The following is a 15737-nucleotide window of genomic DNA, read 5'->3' on the forward strand; positions in this document are numbered from 1 at the left end:
ATGGCTCGGGAACGCCCCCTTTTGGGGGGACAAAGATACACCACCTTTTAGGTGGCGTATTTCCCATGCAACCCTATTAGGGTTGCACTGATTTTTGGCACAGGGCAGAGGTTTTGGCCAGGCTGAAACCTCCTTAGGAGGCAATGCCACTGCGTTGCCTCCTAAGCCCGGCATAGGCATTCCGGTCAGGAGTGCGCTGTTAGTAGACCAAACACTGAACATGAGTCAGCAATGTGATGCGGTAGCTAAAAAGGCAATTTAAGAAAGATGTAGACAAGCTGGAACGTGTCCAGAGGAGGACAACAAAGATAGTGAGAGGTCTGGAGACCAAGTCCTATGAGAAAAGGTTGAAGGAGCTGGGTATGTTTAGCCTGAAGAGGAGAAGACTGAGAGGGGATATGATAACCATCTTCAAGTACTTGAAGGGCTGTCATATAGAGGAGGGTGCCGAGTTGTTTTCTGTTGCCCCAGTATATCGGACCAGAAATAAACAGGTTGAAATTAGATTAAAAGAGTTTCCGTCTAGACATTAGGAAGAATTTTCTAACAGTTAGAGCGGTTCCTCAGTGGAACATGTTGGCTTCCTCGGGAGGTGGTGAGCTCTCCTTCCCTGGAGGTTTTTAAGAAAAGGTTACATGGCCACCTGTCAGCAATGCTGATTCTGTTACCTTAGGTAGATGATGAGAGGGAGGGCATCTTGACCATCTTCTGGCCATGCAGTACTGGTCACTAGGGGTGTGGGGGGGGGGAGGTAGTTGTGAATTTCCTGCATTGTGCAGGGGGTTGGACTAGATGACCCTGGTGGTCCCTTCCAACTCTATGATTCTATGATCAAACACTGTATTAGAGAAACCATTAAACCAAGATAACTAAAACAAACCAAACAAGGGGAAAATAAATAACGCAGGATTGTTGACCATGACCTTTAGTCAGCCACATGCTTATTAAAGCACACAAAAAGATATAGGCATAAAGTCACACTAAGGCCATTTATGCCTGGCTGTTTCCTGGGGGTCACCCTGCTGACTACTTTGGGGCTTTGCTTTAATTATGCTTGCATTTGCTGACCATCAGAGGTCGTCACACATTTCCGCGCGTTTTGCCCGTGTTTTCTGGATTCGTGTTTAGCCAGCATCCAGAAAAGGCAGAGGAAACTTGTGGAAATGGGCAGGGAGAACGAGGCAACCTCTGACGGTCGGAAAATGCAAGCATAAGCAAAGCCCCAAAGTAGTCGGTGGGGTGACCGTGAGGAAACAGCCAGGCATAAACGGCCTAAGAGATTATCTGACATGCTTATTATAGTTGCTCAGATAATGAGCTAAATGTATGCTTGCAAAATATTTCACTTATGGGTTTTATTTTATATATGCATTACCCTTTCTAAATGTATCTGTACAGTATTTTTGCTTTAAAGAAACACCTTTGATATTTCTGCAAAATATCATTCTACCTCAGAATTTAACTGTATCTGGCAACCAGTGGAAGACTGGGGTGGTGGCAGCTGTTGGCAATGGTGCGACATCACCTCCAGCAGAAACTCGGATGTCATCATGACTCTAGGAATTCAGCAGTTCCTAAAAAGGTGAAGCGTCACTTCTGGGTCTCCCCTGGCAGTGATCTCAAGCTGTCTGCCCAACAGCCTTAAAAAAAAAAAATTCCCACTACCGGGAGGCTGTCAACAATGCTCCCAGAGAATAGTGAGTTTTTGAAAAGGTGCAGTGCTGATCCTCAAGTTAAAATACACAAGGCGCCTGACTGCAAAGAATTAGCAGGGCTGGAAACATGCTAGCAGAATGGAAGAAGAGATGCGGGCGACTTGAGAGACCTCCAGGTACTAGCTGGAGATCTCCTGCTATTTTATTTATTTTAATTTATAGCCCGCCCTCATTCCCAGCCAACACCGGGCTCAGGGCGCCTATTGCAACTGATCTCCAGCCGATGGAGATCGGTTCACCTGGAGAAAATGGACGCTTTGGCAATTGGACTCTATGGCATCTAAGTCCCTCCCCTCCCCAAACCCCACCCTCCTCAGGCTCCACCCCCAAAATATCCCCCTGGTGGCAAAGAGGGACCTGACAACCCTACACATGGAAGAGGTTGTGGGGAGGGGGTTGAAGGATTAATTGTCAGGGAGACCAGTAGAGACGTGGAAGTCCAAAAGAGGAAAACAAAAACAGAAATATTCAGAATAAACCATTGTGTTTTTAATCTTTTCTGAGGCCTTTAAAAAAAAAACAATTCCCCATAGAAAAATGCTTTTAAAACAAAATGAACAGCCTGATGGGGAAGAAGATAATATGACATGAACAGAGCCTGCAAGACAAACTAGCAGCATTAAGACATTTCTGCCCATTCCCTTAGCATCACAGAGAAGCTGCGGTTATACCTATTTCATTTTCTCTGTGCTCAAATGCTATAGTCTTGTGCTATGCACTCACTGATTGCATATATACTTAAAGTTTTCTTTTTCTAAAATTGAAGTTATTTTGCCTTTACGGTAATGGGAAAAAGTATCACGCTTTGGCTCGTACTCATCAAAGGCTGAGGATATCTCCAGCTCCGGAGGTTTCAAGAATTTCCCCCTACCTCCATGTTGGCTGAATCGAGGAATGGATTCTGGGTTTTTTTAGAGCAACGTTTCCCAAGCTGTGTGTTGGGACCCAAAAGTGGGTCACGCAGCCTCTGAAAGTGGGTCGCTGGCCAGCCCTCCCTAGTGGCCCGCCCCCACCCCTTCCATTGCTCTCTTTAGTGTCTTGGAAACCAAGATCTGACCCTGCAAACAGCAACTTCCATGTCATACATTAACGAGTATTTTTTTCTTCATTGCATAAATATATTGATCAAATAAAATGTGTCCCGATGGTTACAAGAATGAGGGAATATCTTGGCGATTAGAAGGAGTAAAGGAAGAAGAAGACAAAAACAAAGACAAAGAAGATGGAGAAGAAGAAGAAGAGTTGGTTTTATAACCCAATTTTCTCTGTCTTTAAGGAGTCTCAGACTGGTTTACAATCACCTTCCCTCCCCCTCCCCACAACAGACACCCTGTGAGGTAGGTGAGGCTGAGAGAGCTCTAAAAGAACCGTGACTAGCCCAAGGTCACCCAGCTGGCTTCATGTGGAGAAGTGGGGAATCAAACAGGTTCTCCAGATTAGAGTCCTCCACTCCTGACCACTACACCACACTGGCTGGAGCCAGGGAGGGTGGTCAAAGGCTAGAAGGAAACCTCCATATGGATGGCTGTATATGTTGGAATGCCACTTGCTTGGATTTGGTAGTGGGGGCAGCTGTGCCCTTTGTGTGATGTTGGTGGGTTTCTCAAAAACATCTGGCTAACCACTGTATAAAATGGAGTGCTGAACTAGATGGATGCCAAGGTCGTCACTTGCCTATGGCACCAACAATCTCAGGCCAGCCCTGGATGGGTCACCATACCAAGACAATTTGGACTGGTGGGCCACCATACTGAAAAGGCTGGGAATAGGGTTGTGGGGGGGGGGGATGGTAAATTTCAGTTTCAGGTTTATTGGGCCTGATTTCTTTTCGGTAAACCCAGAATAAGCCAAAGACCCATACTGATAAAGGTGTATTTTGGCTTTATTTCCGAGTTTACTGAAAAAAATTCCGGTCCATTATAGTCTATGGGGATTTTTTTTTAAGCTCCTGTGGGGGCATTTTTTGGAAGTAGAGTTCCCAAATTTTCAGGATAGCTTAAAGGGACTCTCCTTGCATGAACCCCAAAGTTTGGTGAAGATTGGCTTAGGGGGTCTGATTTTATGGGGTCCCGAAGGGGTCATCCTCCCTCCATAGAGAAGCATTGTTAACCTTACCCCATAAAATTGCACACTCTGACCCAATCTTCACCAAACTGTGGGGTTTGCATGGCACAAATGGCACGGACAATGGCGCAGGGGTCACACTGCCTCTAAAGGAGTCCCCCCCCCCTCAGGAATGCACTATTAAACTGACATACAACCTTGTAAGTCCATTGAAGTCACTGGTCTAAGCAGAGTGTAACACTGTTTAGGACAGTGCTTTTTGTTCACAGCAGTCAATGCAACAACATGTTATCTTTTGGACTCTTAACTTACCACCCATTCTCCCTCTTTCTTCCTTTGCCTTTCTACTGGGAAGGACCTAGGGTTGCCAGCCTCCAGCTGGGGGCTGGAGATCTCGTGGAATTACAACTGATCTCCAGAGATAAGCTCCCTTGGAAAAAAATGCCTGCTTTGGAGAGCAGACTCTATGACAATTTCACCCCACTGAGGTCCCTCCCCAAACCTCTCCCTCCCCATGCTCCACCCCCAATCTCCAGGAATTTCCCAACCCAGAGTTGGCAACCCTAGGTCCTTCTCTTCCCCAAACCACACCCTCCCCAGGCTCCACCCTCAAATCTCCAGGAATTTCCAACCCAGAGTTGGCAACCCTAGAAGGACCCGATCCGGCAGTGGTGCTGATTAAAAATTCTCTCTTTCAGAGTCCGTAAACAAAACAAAACCCAGCACCCAAATCAAACCTGGAATATGATATTATATCCATTAATTAGCTACCCTGCTATTAGAAGCACCAGCGCTGTTGGCCCATATTCATAAAATATGCAGAAGTGGCTTACTCAGGTTAAACACTGCTGCGCCCTGAATTCCCAGGGTGGCTGGTGATTCAGAAATGAGCAGTCAACAACCAGACTGTACTCTTCAAGGTAATCATTAAATGGAACCTCCTGAACTCTATATCCAATTTAAATATGATTCACTCCTCAATGATTCATTACCGGGTTGGGGCGGGGGGAAAGACTATAAAAGACATTTTCTAAAGTGTGCAGTAAGAAATTGGAGAAGTTCACGGAGGGCTAAATTTTGCTTTGCCGATGGAAAACGCAGCTTCGTGTTCCAGGAACACGAAGCGAACTTTTATGACTGATAATGGCTTGCACATGCAGTCTTCCACCTGCGCACCTTTGCAAATCCCTTATGAGACCTACCAACATTGGGTAACGCAAGGTTTTGCACAGAACAGCCCACTGGGTTCACTGATCCATGCTTCTGTGACCTTGCGGTTGGACCACTGTAACACGCTCTACGTCGGGCTGCCCTTGAAGACATCCCAGAATCAGCAGCTGAACCAGAATGCAGCCGATGGGAACATATGTTGCCCATTTTGAACAACAGCTGCCAGTTTGTTTCCAAATTCAATTCAGGGGGCTGGTTATGATCTTGCTGGATAAAATCTTCACCAGGCCTCCCCTGTTTTCTAAAAACTCTTGGCAGGTGTCAGTGGGCGCCACGGCGTCTGCAGGCACCACGTTGGGGACCCCTGCACTAAATGAACAGATGAGGAGGGCCACACATTGACTTTAAGAGCTCATTCTTCACTAGCAGGGGGGTCATAGAATCATAGAGTTGGAAGGGACTACCAGGGTCATCTAGTCCAACCCCCTGCACAATGCAGGAAATTCACAACTACCTCCCCCCACACACACACCCAGTGACCCCGACTCCATGCCCAGAAGATGACCAAGATGCCCTCCCTCTCATCATCTGCCTAAGGTCATATAATCAGCATTGCTGACAGGTGGCCATCTAGCCTCTGCTTAAAAACCCCAGGGAAGGAGCGCTCACCACCTCCCAAGGAAGCCTATTCCACTGAGGAACCACTGTAACTGTTAGAAAATTCTTCCTAATGGCTAGACGGAAACTCTTTTAATCTGATTTCAACCTGTTGGTTCTGGTCCGACTTACTGGGACAACAGAAAACAACTCGGCACCATCCTCTCTATGACAGCCCTTCAAGTACTTGAAGATGGTTATCATGTCCCCTCTCAGTCTTCTCCTCTGCAGGCTAAACATACCCAGCTCCTTCAACCTTTTCTCCTCCTCCAGCCCAAGAGCGCATTTGCCTTTTCAGCTACCACATCACACTGCTGACTCATGTTCAGTGTTTGGTCTACTAAGACCCCAAGATTCTTTTTGCACGTACTACTGCTCAGACAAGTCTCCCCCATCCTATAATTATGCATTTGATTTTTCCTTCCTAAATGTAGAACTTTACATTTATCTTTGCTGAAGTGCATTTTATTAGTTTTAGCCCAATTCTCCAGCCTGTCAAGACCATCCTGTATCCTGGCTCTGTCTTCTACCGTATTTGCTACCCCTCCCAATTTAGTATCGTCTGCAAATTTAATAAGCATTAGAAAACCAAGCGAAATTCACACCAATACAATTTAAGGACATTAAAACTAGAAGAGAGAGCATACACACCAACAGAGAATAAGGGTTAACTGCAAAAACATGTTTAAAACATATGTAGCGCCCTCCAAATTACATCTGTCTAACTAATGCGTACATTTTGAATAAACTTAAAATGATTGCATTCCAATTTTCTTCTGGGATATTAACAGGATACAATTCAATTATGCTTGGGAGGAAATTATTTATTGTTATTCGTGGAAGCCAGACTTGTAATTACAATACTAGAGTCAATTGGCTTCAGAAATGTTATCAGAACCCTTCTATTAATGCTTGTACCTCTGAATTAATATTAATCATTTCTGCCTGTTTTCCAAGCACTTATATTAAGAAAGAGACATCTGATCCCATCTGCAGGGGGAAGAGCAGGAGGGCTTTCAAGCCGGCAAAGGAGCAGCATCAAATATCTTTGCGGCAGGAGGATTCTGGTGAAAACGGTTGCTCATGCCCGGTCATTTTCTCACTGGCCTATCATGCGAGAGAAGGCCATTCATGAACACATGCAGCTGCCTTATACTGAATCAGACCCTTGGTCCATCAAAGTCAGTATTGTCTACTCGGACCGGCAGCAGCTCTCCAGGGTCTCAGGCAGGGGTCTTTCCCATCACCTACTTGCCTGGTCCCTTTAACTGGAGATGATGGGATTGAACCTGGGACCTTCTGCATGCCAAGCAGATGATCTACAAACTGAGCCATGGCTCCTCCCTAGTGGCTAGAGCAAAGGTATCAAATATAAGGCCCATGGGCTGGATCCAGCCCCCTGACTCTTAGCCGGCCCGCGAGCGAGCTGAGGCAGCCCCCCCACCACTAATCTGGGCTGGCAAGTCATGGCCCGGTCCAACCAAGTGACATTTATGTCATATCTGCCCCTCATAACAATTGAGTTTGACACCTCTGAGCTAGAGTGTTAGACTAGGCTCTAGGAGACCCAGATTCAAATCCCCGCTCTGCCATGGAAGCTCACTGGGTGACCTTGGGCTAGGGTTGCCAGCTCTAGGTTGGGAAATACCTGAAGATTTGGGGGGTAGAGCCTGAGGAGGGTGGGGTTTGGGGAGAGGAAGGGACTTCAATGGGATATAATGCCATAGAGTAGAGAGGGTTTAAGAATGAAGGAACAACCACCCCAACCATCACAGCATACCAGAAGGTTCATGTTGGAGCGGAGATACACTACTTCACAGCGAACTGTGGGTAGCAATGCTCTATAATTTTTCAACAATGTTCAGAGGTGTTAAAAAATTATAGAAATCAAGAAAGTAAGTTACAGAGGTCTGTATGATAGTTGTCATTCCAATGTGAAGGAAGACCTGAGACTGGGGTTAGACCTCTTTCTGTGCCTCAGGTATCCCCTGGGAGGGTGCCCAAAAGCTACAAGGTGTCACACAACTTCTTGTCGGGCCTGCCTTGAACGTAAGAACAGCCCTGCTGGATCAGACCAATGGTCCATCGAGTCCAGCACACTGTCTCACAGCCAACCAGTTCCTCTTGAGGGCCAACAACAGGACATAGAGGCTGAGGCCTTCATAAGAACATCAGAAGAGACCTGCTGGATCAGACCTGTGGTCCATTGAGTCCAGCACACTGTCTCACAGCCAACCAGTTCCTCTTGAGGGCCAACAACAGGACATAGAGGCAGAGGACTTCATAAGAACATCAGAAGAGACCTGCTGGATCAGACCTGTGGTCCATTGAGTCCAGCACCCTGTCTCACAGCCAACCAGTTCTCTTGAGGGCCAACAAGAGGACATAGAGGCCGAGGCCTTCATAAGAACATCAGAAGAGACCTGCTGGATCAGACCAGTGGTCCATCGAGTCCAGCATCCTGTCTCACACAGCGGCCAACCGGTACCCCTAGAGGGCCAACAACAGGGCATAGAGGCCGAGGCCGTCATAAGAACATCAGAAGAGACCTGCTGGATCAGACCTGTGGTCCATTGAGTCCAGCATCTTGTCTCACAGCCAACCAGTTCCTCTTGAGGGCCAACAACAGGATAGGGAGGCCGAGGACCGGCAGACCCATCAACAGGGGAAACCAAGTTGGTAAAATGCCTCCTAACGATTTAAAATTGAATATTTGAGAATCTGCTATTTGAGCACCATGCGCTACATGTGCTCTTAAGTGTTCTCGTATTTCCTTGAACAGAAGCTGATGGAAAACTATAATTTATTCCCCCTTATGTTCACTCTGCTTTGTCATTGGCCGACAGCTGCATTTAACAAAAAGTGCTGCGGAATGGGGGAAGGGCCTTGTTTGGTTGCACGGCTGTGTGTAATTAATCACTGTAAATGTTTCCTTTAATTCTCCGTTACAGGGAATTGTAAATCTACCCAGAAGGGGGAGGGGGTCAGAATGGGAAATCGCTGGAATCAATAAGAAAGCCTTATGAACACTTGAAGTTATTAGTGAAATACAAGGATTTTAATTAAAGATGTCAATGTTTAGTTAAAGTACCGGGCGCCTCGTCATTGATCTGCCGGTTCAGCTTTTTCTTTGGCAATTCACCCGTTCCTCCTCCCGTCTTGCTGCCCTTACTGACTACCCTTTTCTTTTGACAATCTCCTTTCAAACAATAACATACTGCCCAATTTTTAATCCGGATCTCCCCCTGATCCGCTTTCCCTCCCCACTCTCTGGACTCTGCCTCTAAAGCCACTGGACCTGAGCCATGTATGGCTATAACTTCCAGTAGGGTTGCCAACTTCCAGGCAGCAGCTGGAGAACTCCTGGAATTACAAGCCAGCGTGGTGTAGTGGTTAAGAGCGGTGGTTTGGAGTGGTGGACTCTGATCTGGAGAACCGGGTTTGAGTCCCCACTCCTCCACATGAGCGGCAGATGCTAGTCTGGTAAAGTGGGTTGGTTTCCCCACTCTTCCACATGAAGCCAGCTGGGTGACCTTGGGCTAGTCACAGCTTTCTTAGAGCACTTTCAGCCCCACCTACATCACAGGGTGTCTGTTGTAGGGAGGGGAAGGGAAGGTGATTGTAAGCCGGTTTGAGTCTCCCTTAAGTGGCAGAGAAAGTCAGCATATAAAAACAACCTCCTCCTCCTCCTCCTCCTCCTCCTCCTTCTTCTTCTTCTTCTTCTTCTTCGGTTGACAACTTCCAGGTGGCAGCTGGAGAACACCTGGACTTATAACAGCTCTCTAGAAGACAGAGAACAGTTCCCCTGGAGAAAAAGGCTCTTATGTAGGGTAGATTCTATGGCATTATAACCCATGGAGGTCCCTCCCCCCATCAAGCTCTACCATCCCCAGGTTCCACCTCCAAACCTACAGGAGCTTCCCAACCTGGAGTTGGCAACCCTAACTTTCAGCTCTGATTCCCATGCCACCTGGGAAAGAGTATGGTGCAAAATAGGCCTTTGACTTCTCCCCGAGTGTTGCTTGCAGTAGGCTGTGTATTCGACCATAAGTTAAATATGAGGAGCCAGTGTGATGCAACGACAAAAAAAGCTAATGCGATCTTGGGGTGCATCAACAGAGGCATCACATCCAAACTGCAAGATGTTATCATTCTGCTGTACACTGTGTTGGTCAGGCCACACCTGGAGTATTGTGTGCAGTTCTGGATGCCTCACTTAAAAAAATATGTGGACAGAATGGAGCAGATGCAGAGGAGAGCAATGAGGATGATCGGGGCCTGGAGACCAAGCCCTACGAGGAAAGGCTGAGGGAGTTGGGAATGTTCAGACTGGAGAAGAGATGGTTGAGGGGGGACACGATTGCTCTCTTGAAGTATTTTGAAGGGCTGCCACTCAGAGGAGGGCAGGGAGCTTTTCCTGTTGGCAGCAAAGGATAGGACTCTCAATAATGCGGGTGGAGAAGTACCGGCTGGATATTAGGAAAAGTTTTTTACAATAAGAGTTGTTTGACAATGGATTCAGCTACCTAGGGAGGTGGAGAGCTCCCCCTCACGTGCGGTCTGGACAAACACTTGTCAGGGATGCTCTAGGCTGATCCTGCATTGAGCAGGAGGTTGGACTAGATGGCCTGCATGGCCCCTTCCAACTCTGTGATTCTATGAGGCCCCCTGCCAGCTATGTGATAATGGGCCTTTCCCTCTCTGTGAACGTCTGTCCCACCTCACCCCTTCACAGGTTTCATTTTCCCAGCGTTCATTTTTCTACTTTGTGTGTGACCCTACAAACAGATGTTATCATGTAAGCATATGGGTGTATAAATGGGAAATGTCCACAGAAAGGGTACAGGTGTTGCTAGCGGACTGGTAGGATCAAGGTGCATATCTCGCACTGCAGTCCTTAGCGGAGTTCCTTCAGTGGGATCAGAAGGGTGAAATTATCTTGGAGTGTGCTGGAAAAGCATCAGTGGCTTTGTGAAGACTGAAAGTCCTGAGAGAAAGAAAATGCTGCAGGGAACTCCGGGATTCCAAGAGCCATCGGTCAGCAAGGCTGATTCTGTGAACTTAGGCAGATCGTGAGAGGGAGGGCAGAAAAGGGATGAGCCAGTGGTCGGCTCCCATGGTCCATTCTTACAAGCCTGGGGTAATGCCGATTGCCAATTTGGGGTCAGGAAGCAATTTTCCTCCAGCCCAGATTGGCCAGGGATCCTGGAGGATTTTTGTTGCCATCTTCTGGGCATGGAGTAGGGGTCACTGGGTGTGCGTGTGTGTGGGGGGGAGATAGTTGTGAATTTTCTGCATTGTGCCAAGAGTTGGACTAGATGACCCTGGTGTCCCTTCCAACTCTATGTTTCTATGATTCTACGAATGAGAGACGTCCCAAGGTAGGCTGCATATTTGGTGGCCTTTTTCTTTCATCCTTCATCTTAGATCTGAGACCAGCTTTTCTCTCCCAGTCCACAACAAAGACTGAAGACCAACCAAGAAGGGGCAGGATCGGACCCCTGGAATCCTGATTCCATCACGCTCAGTGGGGGGAAAAACAGCCTCGCAGACAGGGTTGCCAGGTCCCTCTTCGCCACCGGCAGGAGGTTTTTGGGGCGGAGGCTGAGGAGGATGGGGTTTGGGAGGGGAGGGACTCCAATGCCAAAGCAGCCATTTTCTCTGTCACCTAGAGATCGGTTGTAATGGCAGGTGACCTCTAGCTAGTACCTGGAGGTTGGCAACCCTACTCACAGAGATTCAGACCGACCTGGCAACTAAATTTCCAAAATGAGTTGCATGTGGACATCTGAATATGAAAATCTGCCATGACATAAGAGTTTTTTAAAAGGAGACCAACCAAGTCTAGGCAACTGAACAAATGTACTTGTCTTTGGACATGATCCAGTATGCTGAACTTCCATCTGTTTCAACCAGAGAGTTAAACATGTGCTTTATTCTCCCCCTACTGAGATAAACAGGACTGAAATTATGTAAATTTGGCTGGGTAATGCCTTGTGTTTCTATTATCAGCTTATCTAAGAAATAAAATGGAATAATGTTAAACCAGAGGATACACAACTTGGAAGTGAGTGCGAAATGCTCCCCTCCCCCCACCCCCACCCCGGCCAAATGTTGCCCACTGCATTTCAATTTAAAATGGCTGGCTAATTACTGAACGTCATAATCTGAAGTGATCTCTTTCTCAGAACACACACTGCTTATAATTCCTTATTAATTGCCCTCTTAAGTGTGCAAATTTACATTTCAAATTTATGAAAACAATGAGGGAGAAGATGCAGGTGGTTTTTTGCAAGAAATAGAGAGAGAGAGAGAGAGAGAGAGAGAGAGAGAGAGAGAGAGAGAGAGTCCGAAAAAGGCAAAACCAAGCACAGTTTGGGGTGGAGAGTATTCATTCAAGAACAAAAGACCCCCGCTGCTAAATTCCCCATGTAATTTGAAATGAAAGATGGGGATTAAGATCTTTCAGCTTTATCCTCCCCCCTTCCAGAAAATAATTTGGATATGAGTGTGTGGGGGGGTGCTCATTAGAATATTTTCTATTCTGTGACTACATTAAAAAACGCATTAACATGCAGATGGGTCCGCAAGAGATTTGTTTCTGGAAACAAAAACATGTCATTTGCCTCTGCTTTAGAGAGGTTTCTTTCCACACATTGGGAAGATTCGTTTCCTCGCTTAGACTTGAGCTCCCAAGCGGAGGACAAGGGAACGGGGTTTGTAATCCGCACCGAAAGTGGCAGGAGTGCATCGTCCACTTTCGAGAGAGCTGATCAAAGGGCAGATTTAGCCAGCCCCGACTACTTCCTAAGCTACTTCTTGACCAAACAAAATTCAGACGAGTGATGTGCCAAACATATGAAACCCCGTGGAAGATTTTTCCACTTCAGGCCAACAAGCATCTCTGTAACTTTTCTCCCATCGCTGAGAAAGTATTCTTCCTGAAGAAGCCAATGGGACAATCACGGGATGAGAGACAAAATAACAACTGGCATTTATAATCGGGCAGAAACTCATTCGGATGACATGGGGCTAGGGTGTTTCCCCTAGCGCTCCAGTTCCCCTGGAGAAAATGTGTGCTTTGTCAATTGGACTCTATGGCATTGAAGTCCCTCCTCTCCCCAAACCCTGCCCTCCTCAGGATCCGTCCCAAAAACCTCCCGCCGGTGGCCAAGTGGGACCTGGCAACTCTACGTGGGGCTCAGGAGAAAAGGGTGTTGCAAACCGGAAGCAGAGCATCAACCCTCTTTTGGGAAGAAAGAAACCTTTTATATCAGGGCATAACAATATGCCCTAATGGAAGACAGGATGAGTAGCCAGCGGGAACAGTTTGATCCCGAGGCCACCTTCTGTAGGAGGACAGGGGTTAATTGGGTACTTCTTGGCATCACGTTCACGATGATCTGTTGTTATCCTGAGTTTTAGATGGAGAAAATGTACAGTCAAAGCAAGACCACCTACTGGCTACTGAAGTGTTAGTACCACAGAATGACAAAAAGTATCTAGCGATACAGAAGGAAGGATGAACTGGCATAGGATGGGGGTCTGCAGTTTGCCAGGGACCGAAAGGAGCCCCCCTCCACCATGACCGGGGCAGGCCTTGATAGTAAAAATTGGATTAAACTGATTTATTTTCAGTTAGGCTTTTTTCTTCTTCTCAATATTCTAAAACCTCATATTATCTAGAACAGGAGTGTCAAACTCATTTGTTACGAGGGCCAGATATGGGGGGGGGGGGAATTGCTGCCTCGGCTGGCTCGCGTGCCGCATGAGAGCTCTCAAGGGGCCGGATCCGGCCTGCGGGCCTTATGTTTGACACCCCTGGTCTAGAACATCAATCCCAAAGTATGCTTTACCCCTGAAAGGATATTTGGGGATTTCAAATAACAAACATATTTTTTAAAAAAAATATCCAAGAATTATTTTAAAATAACTTTGACTGTGTAAGGTGTGTGTGTGGCATGTGTGTATTGGTGTGCGTGCACACACACAGTTCAGAGGACTTCGTAACGTAACTCTCGGGAATTTTCAGTCCTCACATGGCAGCACAGTTGCTGGAATTTCCGTCTAGATATTAGGAAGAATTTTCTAACAGAGTGGTTTCTCAGTGGAACAGGCTTCCTCGGGAGGTGGCAAGTTCTCCTTCCCTGGAGGATTTTAAGCAGAGGCTAGATGGCCATCTGTCAGCAATGCTGATTCTATGACCTTAACCAGATGATGAGAGGGAGGGCATCTTGGTCATCTTCTGGGCATGGAGCAGGGGTCACTGGGGGTGTGGGGGAGAGGTAGTTGTGAATTTCCTGCATTGTGCAGGGGGTTGGACTAGATGACCATGGTGGTCCCTTCCAACTCTATGATTCTATGAGTATTCCTTACCCCGACTGCTCTCTGGGTGCAGCAGAACTGGTACTGCCAGGCTGAAGGCAAGTGGGTGGGTGGGTGGGGGACAACATTTTTTCTTTAAAACAATTCTTAACCAACACAAGACAGCTTTAGAAATACAGTAGCTTAAACAAGAGAAAACAAGGTTTAAAATAAACCCTGCATATAACTAGAGAGTACAGCAGTATAACAAAAATTACAACGCTATACAGATCGGTCAAAAATAATGACCTAAACCTATTTTCTGGATGCAAGGCAACCAAAGTGAACCTAGTTCATTTATGCATTTACCTTTCTGCAGATAAGTTAATTTAATTAAGAGATATGTCTCCTTAATTTTTCTAAATTATCATGTCAGGTTCACCTTCTAATCTGGTCATCTAATGCTGAGCTAGTTTTCTACTTATTTATTTATTTAAACATTTATACCCGCCTTTCCTTGTGGTTCAAGGCGGCTTATAATAATAGTTCAAACATCTCCAGCGAAAACTAAAGATAAACCAGCAAGCCCCAAATCCCTCCCACCGAAAAAAGATGGCTGCCATTCAAACCCCCTCAAAATCCCTGGCAAAAGGGCATGCCTTGCAGCGGCTCTGAAGATCTCCAAGGAAGCCCCCCCCCCTTCAGGGAGCCCATTCCACAGAGCCCGAGCCATGGTGGAGAAGGCCCAGTTCCTGGTCGATGCCAGACAGGCCACCCTAAGTGGTGATTGAGTAGTTTTACACGTGGAGGAGCATCCATGTAATTCCTCACCTACACTCTGATGGGGTCTACAGTCCATTCCACCGCTTCATACCATTGCAAGCACAAACCAAGCTAAGGTGACATCCTGCAACTAGCAGTGAGAATATGACTCCAGTCACCCATGCTACGTGGAGGGGCTGTTGCTAACAGGCTCAATGAACTCTGGGTCATTTGGCACCCCTGCACCCCTGCATACAGACACAATTTATAGTCTTCTTTCCCCAATCTTATATACTTACAGCTCTGGCACTCATCAGCAGAAGATCCCCAACATCTGTTTCCACAGGATTTGTGACAATGGCCACCTTCAGGGAAAAGAGAAACAAAATGAAAAGATAATTTAGACGCTGATGCTTTGGGGCCATCTCAAGCTTCCTCCTGGAATGACACCGTAAAGTAAAGGAATTACACCATAAAGGAAATCACAACTATAGTTGTATCATGAGAACTTCGGATCTTATCACAGTTGACAGACTGGAAATAAAAGGTCCCCATAGACACTCTGCATCAAGTTTCAAGCATATATAAAGGCAACTCATAGTGCAGCGTTTCATCCCACCAGGGTTGCCAATTGTTAAATTAAGTGTCATTCTTCATAATACTAAGTTTTATGGAAATTATCGATAATCTTTTTTAAGATCTTTATTGAAAACAATTTTGCTTCATTGGGATATCTTCACAAATGCATTCATGCCTACAACATGTCGGTGGTGTTCAGCAGCATTTCTGACCTATCAGTACCATTAACTCAATCGAAATAGCTCTCTCTCCTGTCTAAGGTGGAAGAAGAAGAAGAAGAAGAAGAAGAAGAAGAAGAGTTGGTTTTCATATGTTGACTTTCTCTACCACTTAAGGAAGAAACAAACGGGCTTACAATCACCTTCTCTTCCCCTCCCCACAACAGACATCCTGTGACACAGGTGGGGCTGTTAAAAAGGGAGCTGAAGAACTAGGGTTTCCAGAAAAGAGTAAACATGAACTCTGGAGTCATGTATGTATGTTAAG

General features: G+C 46.4%; 1 protein-coding gene across 1 annotated transcript in view; it reads right to left on the reverse strand.

The window, feature by feature from the left end:
• The window catches only part of ERBB4 (erb-b2 receptor tyrosine kinase 4), a 428412-nt gene that overhangs the window by 213223 nt on the left and 199452 nt on the right, over positions 1-15737 (reverse strand). The window contains exon 5 of the mRNA XM_056861238.1: positions 14972-15037. Coding sequence (XP_056717216.1) covers positions 14972-15037 — 66 coding nt within the window. The remainder of the gene's footprint in view (positions 1-14971; positions 15038-15737) is intronic.

Source organism: Euleptes europaea, chromosome 15 (genome assembly GCF_029931775.1).
Source record: "Euleptes europaea isolate rEulEur1 chromosome 15, rEulEur1.hap1, whole genome shotgun sequence".
Lineage (NCBI taxonomy): Eukaryota > Metazoa > Chordata > Lepidosauria > Squamata > Sphaerodactylidae > Euleptes > Euleptes europaea.